The sequence below is a fragment of the Coregonus lavaretus genome (genome assembly GCF_964263955.1).
Source record: "Coregonus lavaretus genome assembly, chromosome: 30".
NCBI lineage: Eukaryota > Metazoa > Chordata > Actinopteri > Salmoniformes > Salmonidae > Coregonus > Coregonus lavaretus.
The window spans coordinates 32211772-32237825 of record NC_140017.1 but is presented as its reverse complement, the minus strand read 5'-3'; the positions used below and the strand labels follow the sequence as shown (position 1 = coordinate 32237825).

The 26054-nt window shown below is 42.0% G+C and overlaps 2 protein-coding genes across 4 annotated transcripts in view; both read right to left on the bottom strand.

Annotated features, from left to right (window-relative positions):
- The window catches only part of LOC311105945 (WD repeat and FYVE domain-containing protein 1-like), a 28859-nt gene extending 20079 nt beyond the window's left edge, over positions 1-8780 (bottom strand). For both annotated transcript variants that reach the window (XM_084148183.1, XM_084148181.1), the window contains exons 1-6: positions 8620-8780; positions 6193-6260; positions 5978-6051; positions 5708-5762; positions 4797-4947; positions 4548-4660 (exon numbers count right to left, since the gene is read on the bottom strand). In XM_084148183.1, coding sequence (XP_084004309.1) covers positions 4548-4660; positions 4797-4947; positions 5708-5762; positions 5978-6051; positions 6193-6260; positions 8620-8756 — 598 coding nt within the window. In that variant the 5' untranslated portion in view covers positions 8757-8780. The remainder of the gene's footprint in view (positions 1-4547; positions 4661-4796; positions 4948-5707; positions 5763-5977; positions 6052-6192; positions 6261-8619) is intronic.
- An 8246-nt stretch (positions 8781-17026) lies between these two features.
- On the bottom strand, positions 17027-24770 carry LOC311105527 (glia-derived nexin-like). Of its 2 annotated transcripts, none has more exons than XM_084147704.1 (9): positions 24442-24770; positions 22608-22900; positions 22002-22229; positions 21556-21753; positions 20511-20709; positions 20004-20101; positions 19595-19681; positions 19349-19432; positions 17027-17583 (listed from the first exon to the last, which is right to left on the bottom strand). In XM_084147704.1, the coding sequence occupies exons 2-9, from the start codon at positions 22870-22872 to the stop codon at positions 17546-17548; spliced, it is 1197 nt and encodes a 398-aa protein (XP_084003830.1). In that variant the 5' UTR covers positions 22873-22900; positions 24442-24770; the 3' UTR covers positions 17027-17545. The 2 variants fall into 2 exon arrangements, with proteins under 2 accessions (XP_084003830.1, XP_084003831.1); XM_084147705.1 differs by having other exon boundaries at positions 24544-24609.
- Between the last annotated feature and the right edge of the window lie 1284 nt (positions 24771-26054).

Sequence of the window (26054 nt, the reverse complement as noted above, 5' to 3'; positions counted from 1 at the left end):
GAAAATAATGAACGATGTGGAAGGTGTATAATTTACCACATTTTCCGCTAGAAATGTGTTCATTTGCATGTAGAAATGTGTTCAACATCCACTGAAGTAACCAGCAAGTTTACTAGAGTAGATAGTTCAGTAGCTAGTTGCTTTGGTGATCAAACAAACAGGCTTGCAAGTTTAGCTAACCAAACCATCAGCCCTATTGCTATTATGAAAATCAAATTCAACAATACCAATAATGTTTTCAATTCGACTTTTGCTTTCAAAAGCAGCTCAAACATAGAACTTGTAAGAATGAACTACAGCCATTGAATTCTACCGTGCTGACATACCATGCGTTATAGGGAAATAATACACGCTCTAGAATGCCCTTCAAGCCAATCAGAAATTAGTATTCAACAATGCCATGGTATAATGTTTATTATAAACCAAGTAGTTTGGCTCCTGGATGCTGACTGGCTGAAAGCCGTGGTATATATCAGACTGTATACCAAGGGTATGACAAAATATGTATTTTTACTGTTCTAATTACATTGATGATAATAATAATAATAATAATAATAATAATAATAATAATAATAGCAATAAGGTACCTTAGGGGTTTGCGGTATATGGCCAATATACTGTACCACGGCTAAGGGCTGTATCCAGGCACTCCGTGTTATGTCGTGCATAAGAACAGCCCTTAGCCATGGTATATTGACCATATACCACAGCCCCTCATGCCTCATTGCTTAATTATCTATCCTGTTTCCTAGTCACTTTATCCCTACCTATATGTACATATCTACCTCAATTACCTCGTACCCCTGCACATTGACACAGAACTGGTACCCCGTCAAGTACAGTGCATTTGGAAAGTATTCAGACCCCTTGACTTTTCCACATTTTGTTATGTTACAGCCTTATTCTAAAATGGATGAAATTGTATTTCTCAACAATCTACACACAATACCCCATAATGACAAAGCAAAAACTGTTTTTTAGTATTTATTTCAAAAAATTAAATACCAAGAAATATAACATTTACATAAGTATTCAGACCCTTTACTCAGTACTTTGTTGAAGCACCTTTGGCAGCGATTACAGCCTTGAGTCTTCTTGGGTATGACGCTACAAGCTTGGCACACCTGTATTTGGGGAGTTTCTCCCATTCTTCTCTGCAGACCCTCTCAAGCTTTGTCAGGTTGGATGGGGAGCGTCGCTGCACAGCTATTTTCAGATCTGTCCAGAGATTTTCGATCGGGTTCAAGTCCGGGCTCTGGCTGGGCCACTCAAGGACATTCAAAGACTTGTCCCAAAGTCACTCCTGCGTTGTCTTGGCTGTGTGCTTAGGGTCGTTGTCCTGTTGGAAGGTGAACCTTCGCCCCAGTCTAAGGTCCTGAGCGCTCTGGAGCAGGTTTACATCAAGGATCTCTCTGTACTTTGCTCCGTTCATCTTTCCCTCGATCCCGACTAGTATCCCAGTCCCTGCCGCTGAAAAACATCCCCACAGCATGATGCTGCCACCACCATGCTTCACCGTAGGGATGGTGCCAGGTTTCCTCCAGACGTGACGCTTGGCATTCAGGCCAAAGAGTTCAATCTTGGTTTCATCAGAACAAAGAATCTTGTTTCTCATGGTCTGACAGTCCTTTAGGTGCCTTTTGGCAAACTCCAAGCGGGCTGTCATTTGCCTTTTACTGAGGAGTGGCTTCCATCTGGCCACTAAACCATCAAGGCCTGATTGGTGGAATGCTACAGAGATGGTTGTCCTTCTGGAAGGTTCTCCCATCTCCACAGAGGAACTCTGGAGCGCTGTCAGAGTGACCATCGGGTTGTTGTTCAGCTCCCTGACCAAGGCCCTTCTCCCCCGATTGCTCAGTTTGGCCGGGCGGCCAGCTCTAGGAAGAGTCTTGGTGGTTCCAAACTTATCCCATTTAAGAATGGAGGCCACGGTGTTCTTGGGGTCCTTCAATACTGCAGAAATGGTTTGGTACCCTTCCCCAGATGTGCCTTGACACAATGCTGTCTCGGAGCTCTACGGACAATTCCTTCGACCTCATGGCTTGGTTTTTGCTCTGACATGCACTGTCAAATGCGGGACCTTATATAGACAGGTGTGTGCCTTTCCAAATCATGTCCAATCAATTGAATTTAACACAGGTGGACTCCAATCAAGTTGTAGAAACATCTCAAGGATGATCAATGGAAACAGGATGCACCTGAGCTCCATTTCGAGTCTCATAGCAAAGGGTCGGAATACTTATGTAAATAAGGTTTCTGTTTTTTTATGTCTAATATATTTGCAAAACATTTCTAAAAACCTGTTTTCGCTTTGTCATTATGGGGTATTGTGTGTAGATGATGAGTGACATTTAAATTTAACAAAAATTGAATAAGGCTGTAACGTAACAAAATGTGGAAAAAGGGACTATGAAATAACACATATGGAATCATGTAGTAACCAAAAAAGTGTTAAATCAAAATTGATTAATTGTTTTAGACGCTTCAAATCATTCTCTCAACCAGTTTCACCTGGAATGCTTTTCCAACAGTCTTGAAGGAGTTCCCACATATGCTGAGCACTTGTTGGCTGCTTTTCCTTCACTCTGCGGTTCAACTCATCCCAAACCATCTCAAATTGGGTTGAGGAGGCCAGGTCATCTGATGCAGCACTCCATCACTCTCCTTCTTGGTCAAATAGCCCTTGCACAGCCTGGAGGTGTGTTTTGGGTCATTGTCCTGTTGAAAAACTAATTATAGTCCAAGTAAGAGAAAACTTTAAGTAAGAGATGGGATGGCGTATCACTGCAGAATGCTGTGGTAGCCATGCTGGTTAAGTGTGCCTTGAATTCTAAATAAATCACAGACAGTGTCACCAGCAAAGCACCCCCACACCATCACACCTCTTCCATGCTTCACGTGGGAACCACACAAGCGGAGATCATCTGTTCACCTACTCTGCGTCTCAAAAAGACACGGCGGTTGGAAGCAATCAGACCAAAGGACAGATTTCCACCAGTCTAATGTCCATTGCTCATGTTTCTTGGCCCAAGCAAGTCTCTTCTTCTTATTGGTGTCCTTTAGTAGTGGTTTCCTTGCAGCAATTCGACCATGAAGGCCTGATTCACACAGTCTCCTCTGAACCATTGATGTTGAGATGTGTCTGTTACTTGAACTCTGTGAAGCATTTATTTGGGCTGCAATCTGAGATGCAGTTATTCTAATGAACGTATCCTCTGCAGCAGAGGTAACTCTGTGTCTTCCATTCCTGTGGCGGTCCTCATGAGAGCCAGTTTCATCATAGCGCTTGATGGTTTTTGTGACTACACTTGAAGAAACTTTCAAAGTTCTTGACATTTTCTGGATTGACTGACCTTCATGTCTTAAAGTAATGATGGACTGTCGTTTCTCTTTGCTTATTTGAGCTGTTCTTGCCATAATATGGATTTGGTCTTTTACCAAATAGGGCTATCTTCTGTATACCACCCCTACCTTTTCACAACACAACTGATTGGCTCAAACGCATTAAGAAGGAAAGAAATTCCACAAATTAACTTTTAAGAAAGCACACCTGTTAACCTCTTAAGGATTGCACCCTTTTTTTCTAATTTCACCTAAAATGACAGCCCTAAATCTAACTGCCTGTAGTTCAGGACCTGAAGCAAGGATATGCATATTCTTGATACCATTTGAAAGGAAACACTTTGAAGTTTGTGGAAATGTGAAATTAATGTAGGAGAATATAACAAGAATTAACAAGGATTTAAGCTTTCTGCCCATATAAGACATGTCTATGTCCTGGAAAGTTTGCTGTTACTTACAACAGTCATGCTAATCACATTAGCGCACGTTAGCTCAACCGTCCCATATACGGGACACCGATCCCGTAGAGGTTAATTGAAATGCATTCCAGGTGACTACCTCATGAAGCTGGTTGAGAGAATGCCAAGAGTGTGCAAAGCTGTCATCAAAGCAAAGGGTGGCTATTTGAAGAATCTCAAATATATTTTGATTTGTTTAACACTTTTTTGGTTACTACATGATTCCATATGTGTTATTTCAGAGTTTTGATGTCTTCACTATTATTCTACAACCTAGAAAATAGTAAAAAAAATAAAAGACAAACCCTTGAATGAGTAGGTGTTCTAAAACGTTTGACCAGTGTATGTATGTATGTATGTATATATATATATATATATATATATATACACACACACACACACACATACACACACAACTGCTACCACATTGCATGACGATATAGCATAGCACCATACAATCTGCTAGCAACATTTCCTCTTTTAAAATGATTGCCATTTAGAGATGGCATCTGAACAGTTTGCAGTGTCCGCTTCCATGCATAGGCAGATGTACAGTATACGTGTGTCACAGGAGGCTGCTGAGTGGCGAACGGCTCACAATAATGGCCGGAACGGAGTAAATGGAATGGAATTAAACGCCTGGAAACCATGCGTTTGATGTATTTGATACCATTCCACTCCAGTCATTCCCACCAGCCCGTTCTCACCAATTAATGTGCCACCAACCTCCTGTGGTATGCGTGTTACCTTCATGGCCCTTCAGTGTGGTGATGGTGGAGTAGGTCTCTCTCTCCAGTTTCAGCAGGGTGATCTGTCCTGAGTAGTCCCCTACAAAGGCATGCTGGGTGTCGTTGTCATACCTACACACAGAGTCAAGGAAGATACACAGGAAGGGCACATAGGAAGTTACCTTTGACACAATAAGTAATTCTTAGGAATATGAACATTACAATAAACTGACACCTGTCCAGCTCTCATGCAAACAGAGAAGGATACTGTAGACAGGAGGCCCAGGAGCCGAAGTAGTGGCGTCCCAGCATACTGCCGCTCTGGGTGCACATCCAGCTCACACTCTTGTCGTGTCCGGTGCTCACCACCCACTCGCTCTCCAGAGAAAACACCATGTCTGACACACGGTTCTGATGGGCTGGACACACACACAGACAACCACAATGGGTTAAATACACGCACACACAAATTCATTCTCCACTCAACTTTCTCTTTCTGCAAAAGGTTTGAGTGAGTAGAATGACTATAAATTACTTAATGGAGCTTTTCTGTTCTGGGCTCATTTTCTCTGCTGGAAGAGAACTGCTGGAAACTTCCACAGTGACATCTGTTTTTTAGCATCTAATGCTTAAAACTCTCAAGTTTCCCAAAGCAGGGATTTACCAGTGATGAGAGCAGGGTCCAGGCTGCATGGCTAGGCTGTTAGTCATATAGATCATATTCTCTGAGCCTGGGGGAAGGGGACTGTAATAACAGAATAATACAAGTAAATCAGCCAATATGAAGTGGTGGTGGATCATCTTCAAGTTATGATTGCTTGGACAATGATTACTTTCTCATCTCACACTGTGGGTCTGGTTCTGTGAGTGTATGCATGCATGTGTTCTAAGCAGCAATGACATCAGCCTCGATTTCCTGTTCGAGTCCACAGAGGGACATTTGCCCAGAGGCATGCTTGGTAGGGACCAGATGATTTCTCATGGGACTGGGCGGGACTGCAGAACACAGCCCAGTAGACACACTAATGCACACTAAAGAGCCATTATCACTGCAGTATACTGTTCCTGATACACAGGACTGCATTACTGAACACTAGAGATAATATCATGTCTACATCACCAAGGCGTCTTAGTTCTCATTGGCTTTGTAAAGGCAGGAAACCCCCACTCAGATCTCACCAGGATAGGTCTTCACATGGTTCATCTTGTTGAAATCTTCAGACAGAAGGAATTCCTGTTAGGACCACCAAACAATAGTAAAGATCAATTACCAGTCCCACTCTTATTCCATGTAACTTCATACTTCTAGCTTGTTCCTCATTCAAAGCAGGGAAACATTTGAAACTGGGTCAGTGTGAACCAGAATGGCATGTTATGAGTCCAGTCAAACACAGGCAGACTGGGGTTTAAGCATGAGGTAATCTTTAAGGCTTCATTCAGCTCACTCACCACAATGGCTCCGTTGTCCTGCCCTATGAAGATGCGCCTGCTGTCGTGATGGTACGACATACAGGAGCACGGCGCTAGTACAGAGAATAAAACTATGTATTGAAAAACAATTGCGTATGGCCAATGTTTTGATTCAAAAGTATACGCTTCAGCTATTTTTAGCACCTAGTGGATGTTTCAACTGAGGGCTACTTCTAATCGGTTGTGGTACTTACAGGAGACTGTGTGGTAGATGCTGGGCCAGTACTGTCCACTGTCTCTCTTCAGCCATACCCGGATAGTTCTGGACAGAGGACACAGGAAATGTCATATTCAAACTTCAAGTGCCCCTCTTGGCACTGTTCCTGAAAGTGCAGCATAATAAGTCTCAAATGTGAATAGGGATCACAGTACTAGACCTTGGGCTACTTGGGAGAAAAATATCTGTGTAAAAACATCAGTTCCTCTATTGCAATACAATACAGTTTTATAACACCATGAAATTCTCAAGCCACAAGATCATTGTGACTCGTGACACAAAAGGAGAGTACAGTGCCATTACGACAGTCCCGTCATGAGAGATATAAAAAAATAATCCTGAACCAACATCTAATACTACTTGATTCTCCCTTCCTCAAAAACATTCATTTTCTCTTCAACCACCAGAAGCTTATCCTATTGGGGGTAGGGAAGGGTATCGCTCCAGAGATTTCAATTGTCTCTATACCTTGCTCAGGATATTGCTACTCAATGTACAAATTGACCAAGCATGACCACCACATTAATTTGCTCTGATCTAGGCCTGTTGCCTAAAGTTTACCTGAAGAGGATGGCCTCCCGCTCTAGAGCCAGTTCCCATGCTACCCTCTCTTCCTCACCATTTATGCATTACTTTTTGGAGGAAGGTGTTAATAGCCTACATCTCTTTTGTGTGGTTAGGGGTCAGGGGGTGTACAAAATGACTGAAAACAAAACAATGTTCAACTGCAATTGGGGTTGGAGGTGGCAGTAACACTTGTCAATTGATTCACTAGTCAATTGCTTCACACAGTGCATACCCTTAAGTTAAAGTCTCAAATAATGGTGACCGTTGGGTATGTAGTAGTAATAAAAAATAAAATAAAAAATAAATATGTTTTTTTTTTTTGTTTGTTTTTTTATCGATACAGTTACATATCGGGATAGTATTTTTGACAATATATCATATAGTTTTAACAACGTCGTAATATTATTTTGCGCTAGATGGCTCTATCTGCACCAAAACTCCAGTATTCCTTCATAGCTTGTTCTCCATCTTCTTTATACATTGGGAGCCAATTTGTTTTCAATACAGTTTTCTGTTCCCAAAACTACAATCTGTTATGAACAGAGTGGACTAAGTTTTGTAGACTTTACCCTTTGCCAAAGTTTCAAAAAATTGTGTTGTTTAGAAGGAGTGCAAAGGCAAATGTAGTTATTGCACACGAGCACTTCACAGAGTAGGCGTTCCCCAATGGAAATATGCAAATGTAAACTAGAACGCGCCAATACGATCTCGCTAGCTCGTGCTTGGCTCTGCCCACCTCCTTCCTTGTTCTGCCCATTATGGCTCATTTGTTCCAATTTGAAACGACAGGCTGTGGTCTATATTGGTTTAGTTATACAAATATTTGCCTCTAATGTCATTCATTCCAATTAGACGGGTTTTGGATTTTTCCCAGAGGAAGATGGCTTTTTTGCCCTTATATGGAACTTTGAGGGTTTATGACATAGCTAGCACATAAAGAACAATGAGCCATATATTTCACCGGATGTATAAATGTGAAGCATCCGGTTGACGTTTCCACTCACTACCAAATATGGTGATGAGTGGAAGCCCAGTGGGAGTAGATGGAACAAGATGGATTTTGCCCGACATTCAATTAAACATTTAATCTCCATACAGTTTTCTGTTTCCAAAACTAGAATCTGTGGCAAACAGAGTGGACTGCTTTTTGTAGACTTTTCCCAAAGATTCAAAAAATGTGCTTTGTTTAGAAGGAGTGCAAGGGCGAATTGAGTTATTACACACGCGCACTTCACAAAGTAGGCCTTCCCTATCGGAAATATTCAAATAAAGGCTAAAACGTGCCAATAGGATCTCACTAGCTCCTGCTTGGCTCTGCCCACCTCCTTACTTGTTCTGTCCACTATGATTAAATTTGCTCCCATTGGAAAGATAGGCTCTGGGTTAGTTATACAAATATTTGTAGCTAGCCCCTCTAGTAATTTAATATGATCTCTATGGTCTTGCAGGTGTTTACATGGTTTTGCGCATCTACCAGGTGATATAAATTTAAAACTTCAGTACCGGTGCTCTGAAAAGTCGACTAAATGATACTTTCCTGTGGATATTTTGTCTAAAATTTCGAGCAGCTGAAGGACCAACATCATCACGGACAATCGGCAGAGTAAATTCAAATAGAATTGTATTCAACATTCCGGCTTGTGGAGAACCTGAGAGTACCATTTCCAGAATCAAACACTGTCATGATGTTCCAGACGGCTTATTTAGAAATGCACCGCCTGGTCCCCAGGCAAACGATAACCTAGTAAGCAGGCTAACAAGCTAGCCAGCTACCGTTATCTGGCTAATAGCTAGATCATGGTCTGGATAACAGCTAATGGGGCGTCAGCCAACCTACCTGTCCTCGCTAACCGTGATCACTCCGTCCTCTTTCGGTATCAAAACTGCAGCATTGACCGCGTCCGAGTGTCCTTCGATCTTATTTAAAAGAACTGGTTTTGAGCTTTGAGGCCTCGAATGAATCTCTGCCGCCATGGCTATGTTTTCTTTTCCTCCCAACTCGACAATCAGCTGACAGCTATGGAGGGTTAGTGGGATTACCGTAATGTCTATAATAGCAGCGCACAACTTTGTTTCTTCTTCTACTATAATATTATGGCGGTCCGTAAACAAACGTGCATTGCGCAACCTACTGTACTGGAGTGTGTAGTCATCACAGTTTACAGACTAAATGAATATAAAGAAATAAACATGAAGAGAAACTAAACCCTCCTATCTAATCCTGTACTACTAAGAATAAAAGTATAGCCCTACTAACTTCTATCAAACCCTCCCCCATCCCCGTCCAATCTCAATAACCCAACACATCAATCTTTCCCTCTCTTCCACATAACGGTACTTACAACAATGCATCAACACATGCTTGCATCACTGTTTCATCAACATACACAACATACACATTTGCATGCTTGTCAACCAGATATAATGACGAGTTCAAAGTACAATGTCCTACACGCAACAAAGCAAACACCACCTCTTCCTTACTAACCTGACCCTTGAATCTTGGTCCACCAACCTTTCTTTGGAGGGCATATAAATGCCGGCCCTTGGGCTCTGAGTCCCATCTATCATAATGGCTCTAATCTTACATTTGGCCTCACTTCTACCCAGTGGAGCACGAATATCAATTATACAGTGCATTCGGAAAGTATTCAGACCCCTTGACTTTTCCACATTTTGTTACATTACAGCCTTATTCTAAAATTGATTAAATCGTTTTTTCCCCTTATCAATCTACACACAATACCCCATAATGACAAAGCCGAAACAGGTTTTCAGACATTTTTGCACATTTATTACAAATAGAAAATGGAAATATACGTTTTTCAACTGTCCATCCAAAGCCAATGCCTTGTCTACTAGGGCGCACCACTCTTTGCTGCTGTCACTGTTCTATGGTCACACTTAGGGAGATTCTCAATTGGTTTACTCAACTCATCCATCCTCTCCTCGACTCCTTTTGAAAAGGGTCAAACGTAACCGAGTAGAGGAAATGTGGAAACAAATAAGCTTGTATAAAATGAGACTATTTTTCTTCACTTCACTCCCATCAACAATTCGTTCTACAGCTGCACAATCGAGAGCATCCTGATTGGTTGCATCACCGCCTGGTATGGCAACTGCTCGGCCTCCGACCACAAGGCACTACAGAGGGTAGTGTGTACGGCCCAGTACATCACTGGGGCCAAGCTTCCTGCCATCCAGGACCTCTATACCAGGCAGTGTCAGAGGGAGACGCTAAAAATTGCCAAAGACTCCAGCCACCTTAGTCATAGACTGTTCTCTCTGCTACTGCTTGGCAAGCGGTACCGGAGCGCCAAGTCTAGGTCCAAAAGACTTCTCAACAGCTTCTACCCCCCAAGCCATAAGACTCCTGAACAGCTAATCATGGCTACCCGGACTATTACGCTGCTACTCTGTTTATTATCTATGCATAGTCACTTTACCTCTACCTACATGTACATATTACCTCAATTACCTCGACTAACCTGTGCCCCCGCACATTGACTCTGTACCGGTACCCCCTGTATATAGCCTCACTACTGTTATTTTATTGTTGCTCTTTAATTATTTGTTTACAATTTTTTTTACTTATCTATTTTTCTACTTCCGTTTATTTTAGTAAATACTTTCTTAACACTTATTTTTCTTAAAACTGCATTGTTGGTTAAGGACTTGTAAGGAAGCATTTCACTGTAAGGTCTACCCCTGTTATATTCAGTGACAAATACAATTTGATTTGATTTGATCATGCAAATGATGTTTACAGGGGTGGAATCCCAAATTAAATGTGTAACGAGGTAAAAAGACATTTAGCTAATTGTGCTAGACATTTTATAGATACAATTATAAGTAGCATATCATTATTAAATATGTGCCTGCTTTTCTCCTATGAGTAAACCACAGCTGATTCAAGGGGACGTGGCGGATCTCTAAACTCTTCCGTGAAGGACTCAGGCAGGATACTCTTTAGCTTCCTCTTCTTCTCTGGTATTATGGCGTTCGCATATTTTGTTTGTGCATACCGCCATCTACTGTGCGGTAGTGTGTGGTCGATCACGTTACATTTTGTGATACAAAAACAAGGAAGGGGGAAAAGGAAAAAAATGCACCACCAACTAACCCTCCACCTATATACCACTATTACATACCACCAACTAACCCTCCACCTATATACCACTATTACATACCACCAACTGACCCTCCATCTATATACCACTATTACATACCACCAACTAACCCTCCACCTATATACCACTATTACATACCACCAACTAGACCTATATACCACTATTACATACCACCAACTAACCCTCCACCTATATACCACTATTACATACCACCAACTAACCCTCCATCTACATACCACTATTACATACCACCAACTAACCCTCCACCTATATACCACTATTACATACCACCAACTAACCCTCCACCTATATACCACTATTACATACCACCAACTAACCATCCACCTATATACCACTATTACATACCACCAACTAACCCTCCATCTATATACCACTATTACATACCACCAACTAACCCTCCACCTATATACCACTATTACATACCACCAACTAACCCTCCATCTATATACCACTATTACATACCACCAACTAACCCTCCACCTATATACCACTATTACATACCACCAACTAACCCTCCACCTATATACCACTATTACATACCACCAACTAACACCTATATACCACTATTACATACCACCAACTAACCCTCCACCTATATACCACTATTACATACCACCAACTAACCCTCCACCTATATACCACTATTACATACCACCAACTAACATCTATATACCACTATTACATACCACCAACTAACCCTCCACCTATATACCACTATTACATACCACCAACTAACATCTATATATCACTATTACATAACACCAACTAACCCTCCACCTATATACCACTATTACATACCACCAACTAACCATCCACCTATATACCACTTTTACATACCACCAACTAACATCTATATACCACTATTACATACCACCAACTAACCCTCCACCTATATACCACTTTTACATACCACCAACTAACATCTATATACCACTATTACATACCACCAACAAATAATAATAATAATATGCCATTTAGCAGACACTTTTATCCACTTTTATGTGTGCATACATTTTTACGTATGGGTGGTCCCGGGGATCGAACCCACTACCCTGGCGTTACAAGCGCCATGCTCTACCAATTGAGCTACAGAGGACCACTATTATACCACTATTACATACCACCAACTAACCCTCCACCAAATACCACTATTACATATCACCAACTAACCCTACACCTATATACCACTATTACATATCACCAACTAACCCTACACCTATATACCACTATTACATACCACCAACTAACCCTCCACCTATATACCACTATTACATACCACCAACTAACCATCCACCTATATACCACTATTACATACCACCAACTAACCATCCACCAAATACCACTATTACATACCACCAACTATACCTATATGCCACTATTACATACCACCAACTAACACCTATATACCACTATTACCAACTATCATCTATATATCACTATTACATACCACCAACTAACACCTATATACCACTATTACATACCAACAACTAACCCTCCACCTATATACCACTATTACATACCACCAACTAACCCTCCACCTACAGTGAGGGAAAAAAAAGTATTTGATCCCCTGCTGATTTTGTACGTTTGCCCACTGACAAAGAAATTATCAGTCTATAATTTTAATGGTAGGTTTATTTGAACAGTGAGAGACAGAATAACAACAAAAAAATCCAGAAAAACGGATGTCAAAAATGTTATAAATTTATTTGCATTTTAGTGAGGGAAATAAGTATTTGACCCCCTCTCAATCAGAAAGATATCTGGCTCCCATGTGTCTTTTATACAGGTGACGAGCTGATATTAGGAGCACACTCTTAAAGGGAGCGCTCCTAATCTCAGTTTGTTACCTGTATAAAAGACACCTGTCCACAGAAGCAATCAATCAGATTCCAAACTCTCCACCATGGCCAAGACCAAAGAGCTTTCCAAGGATGTCAGGGACAAGATTGTAGACCTACACAAGGCTGGAATGGGCTACAAGACCATCGCCAAGCAGCTTGGTGAGAAGGCGACAACAGTTGGTGCGATTATTCGCAAATGGAAGAAACACAAAAGAACTGTCAATCTCCCTCAGCCTGGGTCTCCATGCAAGATCTCACCTCGTGGAGTTGCAATGATCATGAGACGGTGAGGAATCAGCCCAGAACTACATGGGAGGATCTTGTCAATGATCTCAAGGCAGCTGGGACCATAGTCACAAAGAAAACAATTGGTAACACACTACGCCGTGAAGGACTGAAATCCTGCTGCGCCCGCAAGGTCCCCCTGCTCAAGAAAGCACATATACAGGCCCGTCTGAAGTTTGCCAATGAACATCTGAATGATTCAGAGGAGAACTGGGTGAAAGTTTTGTGGTCAGATGAGACCAAAATCGAGCTCTTTGGCATCAACTCAACTCGCCGTGTTTGGAGGAGGAGGAATGCTGCCTATGACCCCAAGAACACCATCCCCACCGTCAAACATGGAGGTGGAAACATTATGCTTTGGGGGTGTTTTTCTGCTAAGGGGACAGGACAACTTCACCGCATCAAAGGGACGATGGACGGGGCCATGTACCGTCAAATCTTGGGTGAGAACCTCCTTCCCTCAGCCAGGGCATTGAAAATTAGTCGTGGATGGGTATTCCAGCATGACAATGACCCAAAACACACGGCCAAGGCAACAAAGGTGTGGCTCAAGAAGAAGCACATTAAGGTCCTGGAGTGGCCTAGCCAGTCTCCAGACCTTAATCCCATAGAAAATCTGTGGAGGGAGCTGAAGGTTTGAGTTACCAAACGTCAGCCTCAAAACCTTAATGACTTGGAGAAGATCTGCAAAGAGGAGTGGGACAAAATCCCTCCTGAGATGTGTGCAAACCTGGTGGCCAACTACAAGAAACGTCTGACCTCTGTGATTGCCAACAAGGGTTTTGCCACCAAGTACTAAGTCATGTTTTGCAGAGGGGTCAAATACTTATTTCCCTCATTAAAATGCAAATCAATTTATAACATTTTTGACATGCGTTTTTCTGGATTTTGTTGTTGTTATTCTGTCTCTCACTGTTCAAATAAACCTACCATTAAAATTATAGACTGATCATGTCTTTGTCAGTGGGCAAATGTACAAAATCAGCAGGGGATCAAATACTTATTTCCCTCACTGTATATGCCACTATTACATACCACCAACTAACCCTCCACCTATATACCACTATTACATACCACCAACTAACCCTCCACCTATATACCACTATTACATACCACCAACTAACCCTCCACCTATATACCACTATTACATACCACCAACTAACCATCCACCTATATACCACTATTACATACCACCAACTAACCCTCCACCTTTATACCACTATTTAATAAAATAAAATATAAATCACCACCCCATTCTACTACCCTAACTGATCCTACACCAGGCCGATGGCTTGGGAGGACAGGACTCTTTCGTTCAACACACCTTGTAACTCTTCTGCAGTAAAACCTCGTACACACAAGTACTTCTCTGCAACTGCCACCACAACATCTATTTTCTGTGATTTACGTTCCATTTCTGTGGTACAGTTGATAACCATGGCAATGAATGCTAAGATGCCAACCTTACCGAAGCACAAATTTGTATCACTCTGTATTGGCCTAGGCCTACTACTCACCCTTGACTCATCATGCTCTTCTCTCTTCACTGCCTCAGCTTGCAACACCTTGTTATACTCTGACCCTGGCAACCCAACCTATCTCTCTCGCACCGGGCACTTCTGATCCCCAGCAACATGGGCACCCCCACAATTAACACTGTTTTTTCCACTGATACTACACATTCCTTTGTCCCATGCCCTCATACACACTTCTCACATCTTGGAATCAACCTCCTACACACTGCTGCAACATGACCATAAGCTTGGCATCTGAAACACCATAGTGGGTTTGGCACAAAAGCTCTCACGGGATAACTGACTTTATCAGGTAAAGGCTGCTTCAAAACTCAAAAGGAAAGACAGTGTCATCTCAGTTTCACCACCGGGTCTGCCTTCGCACCAAACGGTGGGCGTTACAGACACAGGGATTTTTTTTTTCAGTTGCTCCACCTCAACACTTAACGCCACCCCAGTAATCACTCCTTTCAAAGGCACTCTGCTCTGGGGAGCAAAGCAAGTCACATGTCTTATCCCTAGGCAGTGGTGTAAAGTACTTAAGTAAAAATACTTGAAAGTACTACTTAAGTAGTTTTGGGGGGGGTCTGTACTTTACTTTACTATTTATATTTTTGACAACTTTTACTTTTACTTCACTACATTCCTAAAGAAAATAATGTACTTTTTACTACATACATTTTCCCTGACACCCAAAAGTACTTGTTACATTTTGAATGCTTAGCAGGACAGGAAAATTGTCTAATTCACACACTTATCAAGAGAACATCCCTGGTCATCTCTACTGCCTCTGATCTGGAGGACTCACTAAACACAAATGCTTCGTTTGTAAACAATGTCTGCGTGTTGTAGTGTGCCCCTGGCTATCCATAAATTTAAAAAACAAGACAATTGTGCCGTCTGGTTTGCTTAATATAAGCAATTTGTAATGATGTATACTTGTACTTGTACTTTTGCAATTCAATTAACTTTTGATACTTAAGTATATTTAAAATCAAATACTTTTAGACTTTTACTCAAGTAGTATTTTACTGGGTGACTTTCCCATTTACTTGAGTCGTTTTCTATTAAGGTATCTTTACTTTTACTCATGCCCCTCCTCCTTGCTCGGGCAGGTTTCGGTGTTCGTCATCACCGGCTTACTAGCCACTACCGCTCCATTTATCATTACATTTTAGTCATTTTAGCAGACGCTCTTATCCAGAGCGATTTACAGTTAGTGAGTGCATACATTTTTCATCACTCCATTTGTCTTGTCTTGTCTTGTCAATCACACACACCTGGTACTCATTCCCTCATTAGTCTGTGTATAAGTGTTCCCTCTGCTCCCTTGTGAGTAACTCGGTTGAGCTACGCTTTCCTTGTATGTAGCCAAGGTGGATTTTTCCCTTGTGCTAGTTTCGTTTTGACGCTTGCTGCGCTTTATTCATGTAACTGAATAAACTCTGGATTTCTGTGTTTTACCTCCTGCGCCTGACTCCGTCAATCACACCTCGTCACAACTCAAGTATAACAATTGGGTAGGTTTTTCACCACTGTCCCTAGGTGCGTGACGCGAAGTGCCCGCTCCCTCTGGACTGAAGAAGCATATAAAATCATCACAAGTCCACTTCGAGCTACCTTCACCGATTTAACAGTACTCAACTTATTTCTACCCAGTCTGAGACTATATATGGCTCAGCCAAAAGGCAGGTATCCACTTCCACTGTGCCCGAATCATCCTTTGCATGACCATCTGGGTGAGGCTCGGACTCAGAGGTCTTCACCACACCTGCCACCACAGGTAATTCATTCTCACTCTTGTCGGGTTCTACTTCTGAGCCATCAGAATACATTTTGTACTTCAACACACACCTTCCTACTGCACTCGGCTCTTCTCCTTCTTCCTCGCTGTCCATAACCATATATATCCGTTCACCACAGTCATGCCGTGCCTTCATCCGCTGTACTGTTTGTAGAACACATACGGATGGCCTTTGTTCAATACGCACCTTCTATTCCTTAGCCCAATTTACAAGGCTGCCTATCTCTAGCCTCTCCATGATGGCAAAACTTTAGCTCACATTACTCTTGTGCTTCGTCGGCGAGGGAGGCAAGGACACTCCTCCATTCGCCTACTAACTAATTGACACGCTCCTCTACCACTTGAGTGGTTTCCAGGTCACGGAGGAGTCGAGGAGCAGACTGTTTTTTCCAAATGTGAATCTCCCCCAGTCAAATGCACATCAAAGGTACTTTTCAATAATAGAAGGTATCCTTTACATATAGCTAGAACTTTATAAATATATGCATTTACTTTAAAGAACGTTTTGTATATTTGATACAAAAAGTGTTTATTTAAGCACACCCCTCAATATTTTAAGTTTGTCAAAATACCAACTCATCCACCTCAACAACAGATGGTAATTGTTACATTACATATGAAAAAATAAAAAAATTCATTCCAAGTATAGGAGTCCTCAAACAGAGTTTAATGCAAATGATTGACATATCAAAACATGGGTTTGAGTGGCTAAATTAATTCAGGGACTTGAAGTGTAACTTTCCAATCTTAAAATGAACATGTAAAACCACCAATAACATTAATTCAAACTGAAATGTACACTATATAATGTACTCTATATAATATACACGTTTGACATTCAGGGTCATATAAAAAAGCTAGCAAATACTCTAGAAAGTATACAGAGGATAAAACACTATGGAAATGTCTCATTGGCAGAACACTATATTATGGACCATAATAAAAGTCAAATCAAATGCAAACATTTAAAACAAATAACATCATAATATGTCCACATTGTACACAAATACAAGTCTGAGTATGAGTGTGAATTTTGTTTGTGTGCAAGTGTTGTATAGGTGTGTTTGCATGTGAGCAAGGAAGTGTTTGCTGTGTATATTCATGTATTATTTTGAAGCTCTGAAGGCACATTCCAGTGAAAGGGATATCTGCAGGCTGGAAAGGCTCAAGGCTGATTGACCTGGCCCATGAAGAGGATCGTACCTGAGGACCAAGGAAACAACAATAATAATAAACAAGTAATTCTACAGCAAATTGAAGGAAATTAACATGGTCAACATGTCAATAAGTAGAAAAACAAAGACAGAATATGACCTGACCTGCTTCCCGATTGTACAGTACCAGTCAAAAGTTGACAAACCTACTCATTCAAGGGTTTCTTTATTTTTACAATGTAGAATAATAGTGAAGACATCAAAACTATGAAATAACACATATGAAATCATGTAGGAACCAAAAGTGTTAAAGAAATCCAAATATATTTTGTTTGAGATTCTTCAAATAACCACCCTTTGCCTTGATGACAGCTTTGCACACGCTTGGCATTCTCTCAACCAGCTTCACCTGGAATGCTTTTCCAACAGTCTTGAAGGCGTTCCCACATATGCTAAGCACTAGTTGGCTGCTTTTCCTTCACTCTGCTGTCCAACTCATCCCAAACCATCTTAATTGGGTTGAGGTTGGGGGGTTGTGGAGGCCAGGTCATCTGATGCAGCACTCCACCACTCCCCTTCTTGGTAAAATAGCCCTTACACAGCCTGGAGGTGTGTTGGGTCATTGTCCTGTTGAAAAACAAATGATAGTCCAACTAGGCCCAAACCAGATGGGATGGCGTATCGCTGCAGAATGCTGTGGTAGCCATGCTGGTTAAGTGTGCCTTGAATTCTAAATAAATCAGACAGGGTCACCAGAAAAGTACCATAACACCTCCTCCTCTATGCTTTACGGTGGGAACTACACACGCGGACATCATCCGTTCACCCACACCGCGTCTCACAAAGACACGGCGGTAGGAACCAAAAATCTCATTTGGAGATTGCTCGTGTTTCTTGGCCCAAGCAGGTCTCTTCTTATTGGTGTCCTTTAGTAGTGGTTTCTTTGCAGCAATTCGACCCTGAAGGCCTGATTCACACAGTCCCCTCTGAACAGTTGATGTTGATGTGTCTGTGACTTGAACTCTGAAGCGTTTATTTGGGCTGCAATTTCTTAGGCTGGTAACTAATGAACTTATCCTCTGCAGCAGAGGTAACTCTGGGTCTTCCATTCCTGTGGTGGTCCTCATGAGAGCCAGTTTCATCATAGCCCTTGATGGTTTTTGCAACTGCACTTGAAGAAACATAAAAAGTTCTTAATTTTCCGTATTGACTGACCTTGTCTTAAAGTAATGATTAACTGTCGTTTCTCTTTTTGCTTTTTGAGCTGTTCTTGCCATAATATGGACTTGGTCTTTTACCGAATAGGGCTATCTTCTGTATACCCCCCCCCTACCTTGTCACAACACAACTGATTGGCTCAAACGCATTAAGAAGGAAATAAATTCCACAAATTAACTTTTAAGAAGACACACCTGTTAATTTAAATGCATTCCAGGTGACTACCTCATGAATCTGGTTGAGAGAATGCCAAGAGTGTGCAAAGCTGTTATCAAGGGTGGCTATTTGAAGAATCTCAAAATATATTTTTGACTTGTTTAACACTTTTTTAGTTACTACATGATTCCATATGTGTTATTTCATAGTTTTGATGTCTTCACTATAATTCTACATTGTACAAAATAAAGAAAAACCCTTGAATGAGTAGGTGTGTCCAAACTTTTGACTGGTAGTGTATGTCGTGTCAATTACACAACAGCTAGTTCAACAACTAGTGATCTTTGCCAAATAGGATGTCAGTCTTTTGAAACCATTAGAGTACATTCTAAAAGTAATAGAAACATGAGAGATTGACAGAGACAGGCGGCATGCTGTACCTGTTGGGTTGTGCCGAATGAGGAAGAGGAAGGGTCGGTCTACGATGACCCAAGGTGGAGAAGACCTGGCCATTAAGATGGCAGCTGGAGAAAAATGAGAAATACAAACAAAAACACTTAAGTCTTCAACCTGCCTTATCTCCTCTAATATTCAGAGAGAATATCCACACAGATGCAAAACTCAATTCACACACACTAAACTAAATACAAACAGAAGCAAAAATGACTAAACCAACAAACACTCACTCGTGGCAGCAGCTGCTTTGGTTCCATCCTCATTGACCTCGATCAAGGCCTTCTGTAGAGCTTTAGATACATACACAGGCTCTGTACCTGAGGGAAAAGTTGGATGACAAAATATTAAAGTGCTGTAAAGTTCCATTGATAAAAACAATGTCCCACTGGGTGTTGCTACAGGACAACCCAATTATTATGCACATATTAATTCTGGTCCATTATATAAGGATATAAGGCCACTTCACACCGGACAGCTAGACATGAATCATGGCTATTTGGAGCTCTCATTACAGTAAACAGTCAACGATGCTTTCATATATTAGCACCAGTCATTGTTGTGTCAATGGTTGATACACTGTCAGAAAGAAGACATTACAGTTCTATGTGATGTTTGATTTATGATCCCAGTGCCACTCACTGAGGTGTCTGAAGTCGGCTTTGCCCTCATCAAAGATGTCTGTTATCCCCAGGGCTGAGAGGGAGGCTTGCAGGTCCACTTCGGCTTCAGCTGTAAACCTACACACAACACAGGCCAATGACGTAATGAGCATTTCCTTCACCAATTAGTGAAGACTTTTCATACACATAACAAATAGCAAGATTGCACAATGTTGTACCTAGGAGTTAGTCATTTAAGTGTGACATATGATGAGTGTTAGCAGGTGATAGGAAGTGCTTCCTGGCCATAAGAGCCAGGAGTGGGTGTGTCTTGTCTTTGACCTGTCCCTGCAACAGTACCTGGAAGTTACCTGGTCATTGGGGTGCAACATTACCAACACGCTTCTCTGTCATGTAGTGGGCAATAACGTCAGCTCTATACAATATATTTTTAACTGCAATGTGTTAAGAACATTGCACCCTCCTGAACAGGATCTTGGGTAAGGGTTTTTGAACCAGTGAGTGGGTTGTTGTGTTCGAGTCTTACTTGGGCAGCAGCAAGCGGACCTTCCTCTGGTGCAGCAGCTTGGACCAGCTCTGTACAGTGGCTGTGCTGATGTGAGGGATGACATCACCTAGGGGCGTGTCCTCCTCTGATGGCAGGGCGATCAGCATGCTTATGCTGTTGCCGTGATACGGTAGTTCAATGACCTTATAATTCAGCCCTTGGGGTGTGCTGGCCAGACCTAGGAGATAAGGGGTCAGGGGTGAGGGATATTCATACCGTAGGCTAAGAAGTGTTACTGTATTCATGGTCCATCTGAAATTCTGACATTATTCAACACCTTTATGAGGATAGTCATCTTGTGAATAAATACTATATCTCTCCTCTATAGTGACATTAATATGTTAGTTTTCTAGCCTAGTTTGACTTTAGTTGCATAATGACAAGGATGGTGTTTGTTGGTTCCCAGAACAATCTGTGGTGGGATGTGGCAAGACAAAAATGCCAAAACCACAGTGATACCAATCCAACAACACAAGCATTTATAGACAGGACCATATAGTCATACTGTGAAACAGCCATACAACAAGTAATCAAAGCTGAACTCCACATGTTGTACTAAAGCAACAATATGTTTCCCATTATACTCAAATATCAAAAGAGATTTAATCTGTCATTTATGTCTGAGAAGTATGCTTGCCAAATGTGTTGCTTTGTAGTATTTTCTCTGTAAATGGAGGATGAAAATATGATTCCCAAGAGCATTGTTTTATTGCAGTAATTTTATTCAAGAGTCTTTCACAATTTACTCTCAGAAATGAACTAGGCTGTCAGGGAAATAATCCCAGACAGTCGCTATTCTGTGCTGAAGCTGTAAGGCATTGATAAATACCCAACTCGACTACTCTTAAGCCTACATGGCAAACTCTATCCACGTCACTTAATAGGCTAAACTACAGTCAAGATGGAATTATGGGGTCTAACTACAGCAGACAGTATATCATTTCACATGCAGGTCAAAATATTATCCCAGTGAGAAGGTCAGAAGGGTTCAAAGTGGTGTCTTAGGTCTCAGAGCAGAACTCACCAATGTTGAAGACCGACAGCTGGGACATCATGGGGACTTTGTATGCATTGCCGTCTCCCGCGTTGAAGGTTCTCATCTTGGTGTTTTCTGTCTGGAAGCGGGACTTCCACAGGCCTTTAAAGTAGATGGCGTTAACGGCTACCAGGCGGGTCAGAGCTCCATCCAACATGTCTGCCTTGACCAGAGTGGGGATGTGGCCTGTAAATTAGAACACAGCCGTCAGAAAAATGTATCATTCCAACACCAATGACACACTGACCAATATAAACCTTCATTAATTGAATAGGACAAGTTAGATACCCCCATTGAATGTAAAATCATCACAAGACCTAGTGAAATAAAGTCTGGCGCTATTAGAATGTAACCTAATTACATACCATTAGAGATCTATGGTCATGTTTTAATTGACTGTCCTACAGTAAGTTTGAATCCAGTTGCAGTCTCACCTTTGGTCTGGTTGTTGACCCAGTCGTTGATGGCGGCTGCAGCAGCCTGGGTGTCAGTGAAGTCTAAGGTCCGGCTCTCACACTGGAAGTTGGCCCTGTTGGAGGACATGAAAGCCTCCTCCATAGGGAAGCCCTGCTGGGAGAACATAGCATTGGCGATAGTCACAATGTCCTGGTTGGACTTGGCCGTCAGCGTCTTGTGGAGCTTCCTCAACATCTTATAAGGGCCTGGAAAGAAGAGTTGGGGAATTTCAATGAGATATTTTGGGATTTTCTGAAAACAGTGTTGTTCCTCGGGGTAGGAGTATGACTGGAAGTCATTCAAGTCATCATCATGTTGTTCCTCTGGGTAGCGCAATGACTGGAAGTCTACAGGTACAGTAGCATACGCTAGCATACCTGTAGAATTCCAGTCATTACGCTAACACTAGTTACTGTAGCATTGGCTTGCAAAACTACCTACAACTTCCTTCATATTGCACGCAGAGACACAAAAATGGTATCCACGAGTTCATCGGACTCTGGGTAAGCCAGAATCTCGCAGTATCCCTTTAATGAGAGACACTGGATGAGGCTATGAAAGGACTATTATTAAGGGAGTCTTACCATTCTTCTTGTAGCGGAGTGCTGTGAGGAGCTGCCTGCGGGTCTCTCCATGGGCGCCTGGCAGCAGCATGCCCAGGATAGAGGCCACGCCGTGAGGGGAGAGCACCACGTTCTCCTGGGGTCTGGAGCGGGCCACCTGCTGGAACACCTGGAGCCCCAGGTCGGAGCCCCGTTCGCCATAGGAGCGGGTGGAGGGGGCCTGGGAGAGCACCCCCCGGTGGACACCCAGGGTCACCAGCAGGCACAGTAACGAGGGGAGGCCCATCTCAGGTCTCACTCACTGACTGACACACCTGGAAGAGGGTTGAGGGGGAGAGAGAGTCATGGAAGTCATTTGCATGTAGGATTATGACTCACTGTGGTTCACCATAATCCAAGCATGTCCTTGTTCCGAATGGTTTTGACAGGAGCTGAAAGGTGCTGTGCCCCTATGGCACTGGCTTCAGTATCACCATTGTCAAATGAAGTCCCCTGTAGCTCAGTTGGTAGAGCATGGCGCTTGCAACGCCAGGGTTGTGGGTTCGTCTCCAACGGGGGGCCAGTATGAAAAATGTATGCACTCACTAACTGTAAGTCGCTCTGGATAAGAGCGTCTGCTAAATGACTCAAATGTAAAATGTAAGGTTAGTCATGCTGTCTAAACATGACTAATGGATACTGTCAGCCCCCAAAACCAGCACCAAGTAGTGCACTACTTATCCTGTTATTGGCACCTCATTGCCAGTATTTCTATAGTTCATATAAAGTCATATAACATTTTTAGGAGACTACATCATATCTATCCTCCTTCCTGTGGAAATACTGGCTTTATGAATTCAATTATGCTTGCAATAAACCCAGACAGCCATTGTCTCAGTGCAGATTGAGAAACAGATGGGGTGGGTTAATTATATTATAAAAAATATTAAATAATATAAGTAAGGCGTTTCTCTACACAATGGCCTACAGTATATCAACTAAGTTACCAAGCTAATCATTGGAATTCTCGGACATTCCTTGGGATGTTTAATCCTCATCACAGTTACTTTATTCTGAAACTGTTAGTAAAAGAAAAAGCCCTTGGAACAGTAGGCTACTGACTGAGATATTGAACAAGATAACCCAACACCAAGCCCAATCTTGACCAGGAACTATCAACAACCCTCAGTCATAGTGCTCAGTCATAGACTCCTGCAGCCAAGGTATTTAAAGGTGGTGACAACCTGCCCCTGCCTCTCCTGAGTCTCCTCCACAAGTTAATTAAACTAACTCCAGTTCAGACATGTACGGACAGACTGTAAACAGAGCTCCTTCAGAGCTGTGTGTGTTTGGCTAGGAAATCGTAGGCTAAAGCCTACCCTACTGTTCATTATTCATTAAAATTGGTTACAAAAGTGAAGGACGCCAGTCTGGAAATTTGAATAAAGAAATGAGTTGACAAGCAGCCTACTAAATCACCTTGACATCTACTTTGAGAAACACTATCCATGGCTAAAACAAAAAAAAACTGCCGTATAATTCTGCATTTCAGTTATGGAAATCGAGTAGGCTTTGCTAACAGTACATGACGTTTAACCGTGAAATCGAGACAAATGAGAATATGACCCAAGTGTTTACCAATGATGATCATTGTTTACGATGTAGCTAATTAGAATAGCTACACTTTGAAGAGTCGCACTTGAAGTTTAAAATTCGTCCATCCTGGCTGGCAAAATGCAGCCTCATCATTCATCTCTCTCGAACTCTACAAAGAACATAAGACATAGGCTAGCCTGAAACATAGTTACATTGCCATATCCTACATACATTTTTTAAGTGTATATCGCGTCTCCATGTGGAGATAATAGATCCTTACTTGAATAGTTTGGATGTAAACGGTCCAAAAACGTTATTTGAGCATACAACGGTTCCGGTTAGTAACTCAATACAAATACGTCAACAGCCTCTCTCGAGTTACCAGAAGAGTGAATAGCAAGGCACAAGGTCTCCGTCGACGTTTGTCCCAAAGGTAAAGATTCTGTCTGACACTTAGTTTATAATATGGAGGGTTTTGGTGAGTTGAACTCCGCCCTCCCGAGAGTGAAACTCGAATCGGAGAACGGTTGATGAGAGAAGAAAAAAACAACGCATAAAGTGACAACTTGCAAATGTTTAATACTACTATTAAATTAGTAGGCTGCTGTCAACAGGAAGTGACAATGAACATGTCGCGCAACATTGAATAGTCCTTGTTATTTCACGGTTAAAAATAATTGTCTTAACTGCTAGCCTACCATTTGGGATTCAAAATGGTTCATTTATTTAATTTAGCTTTGTGTATGTGATAGTGGTGGGTGTCCTATTTTAAACATTTGCTTAATTGCTTTTACTCATTTTTATTAATGCTAACACAAGGGAGTGGTGTGTTCTCACCCAGCAATGACATGTCAGACCCAGAAGAGAGTGTTTGTAACATAAAGTTATAAGTAGCCTACTCAAACTTCACCTCTCCCCCACTCACTATGGAGACATTGTAAGAAAGCTTGTATTGTAAGTCAATTGCCCCCTGTGGCCCCTGTATGGGTCCCCCAGATAACTGTTGGCAGGACAAAAGGACCACCTGGTGCCTCTGTTCACCTGTGTGCCGCCCAAACACACACACACACACACACATACAGGAGGGGCCCTGCCTCAGTTACACCCCCTCTGCCATAATAAAAATACATGATTATTTAAGAGTTAGTGGATGTATGGGGGATTGAGTTACAGGAGATTAAATAAGAGGGAATGTACATGTAATCAAGAGGCAGTGTGCTCAATAAGGGGGGATTTGGTTATGTAAGCAGGTGAGGGAGGCATCTTTTTTTTAAATGTCCTGCTCAAAAGGCTGCTGAAACTAGAAGCAGAGCAGATCCTGCAGACTGCAGAGTCATGTACGCTAATAACAGATGCTCAACTGTAGGTTATATCTACAGGAGATAATAATAATAATATGCCATTTAGCAGACGCTTTTATCCAAAGCGACTTACAGTCATGCGTGCATACATTTTTGTGTATGGGTGGTCCCGGGGATCGAACCCACTACCTTGGCGTTACAAGCGCCGTGCTCTACCAGCTGAGCTACAGAGGACCACATATTGGAGCCCTCTCTGTCCTTCCCTTTAATAGACCCTTACTCTATATCTACAGTAGATATTGGAGCCCGCTCTGTCCTTCCCTTTAATAGACCCTTATTCTATATCTACAGTAGATATTGGAGCCCTCTATGTCCTTCCCTTTAATAGACCCTTACTCTATATCTACAGTAGATATTGGAGCCCTCTCTGTCCTTCCCTTTAATAGACCCTTACTCTATATCTACAGTAGATATTGGAGCCCTCTCTGTCCTTCCCTTTAATAGACCCTTACTCTATATCTACAGTAGATATTGGAGCCCTCTCTGTCCTTCCCTTTAATAGACCCTTACTCTATATCTACAGTAGATATTG

What these genes read in the sequence shown, in the direction of transcription:
- LOC311105527 (XM_084147704.1), bottom strand. Translation starts at nt 22,872, where the DNA reads ATGGGCCTCCCCTCGTTACTGTGCCTGCTGGTGACCCTGGGTGTCCAC. An exon ending in GCTGTCGGTCTTCAACATTG is followed by an intron (nt 20,710 to 21,555) that starts GTGAGTTCTGCT and finishes CTTATCTCCTAG; the next exon opens with GTCTGGCCAGCACACCCCAA. An exon ending in CAAAGCAGCTGCTGCCACGA is followed by an intron (nt 19,433 to 19,594) that starts GTGAGTGTTTGT and finishes ATTTTTCTCCAG; the next exon opens with CTGCCATCTTAATGGCCAGG.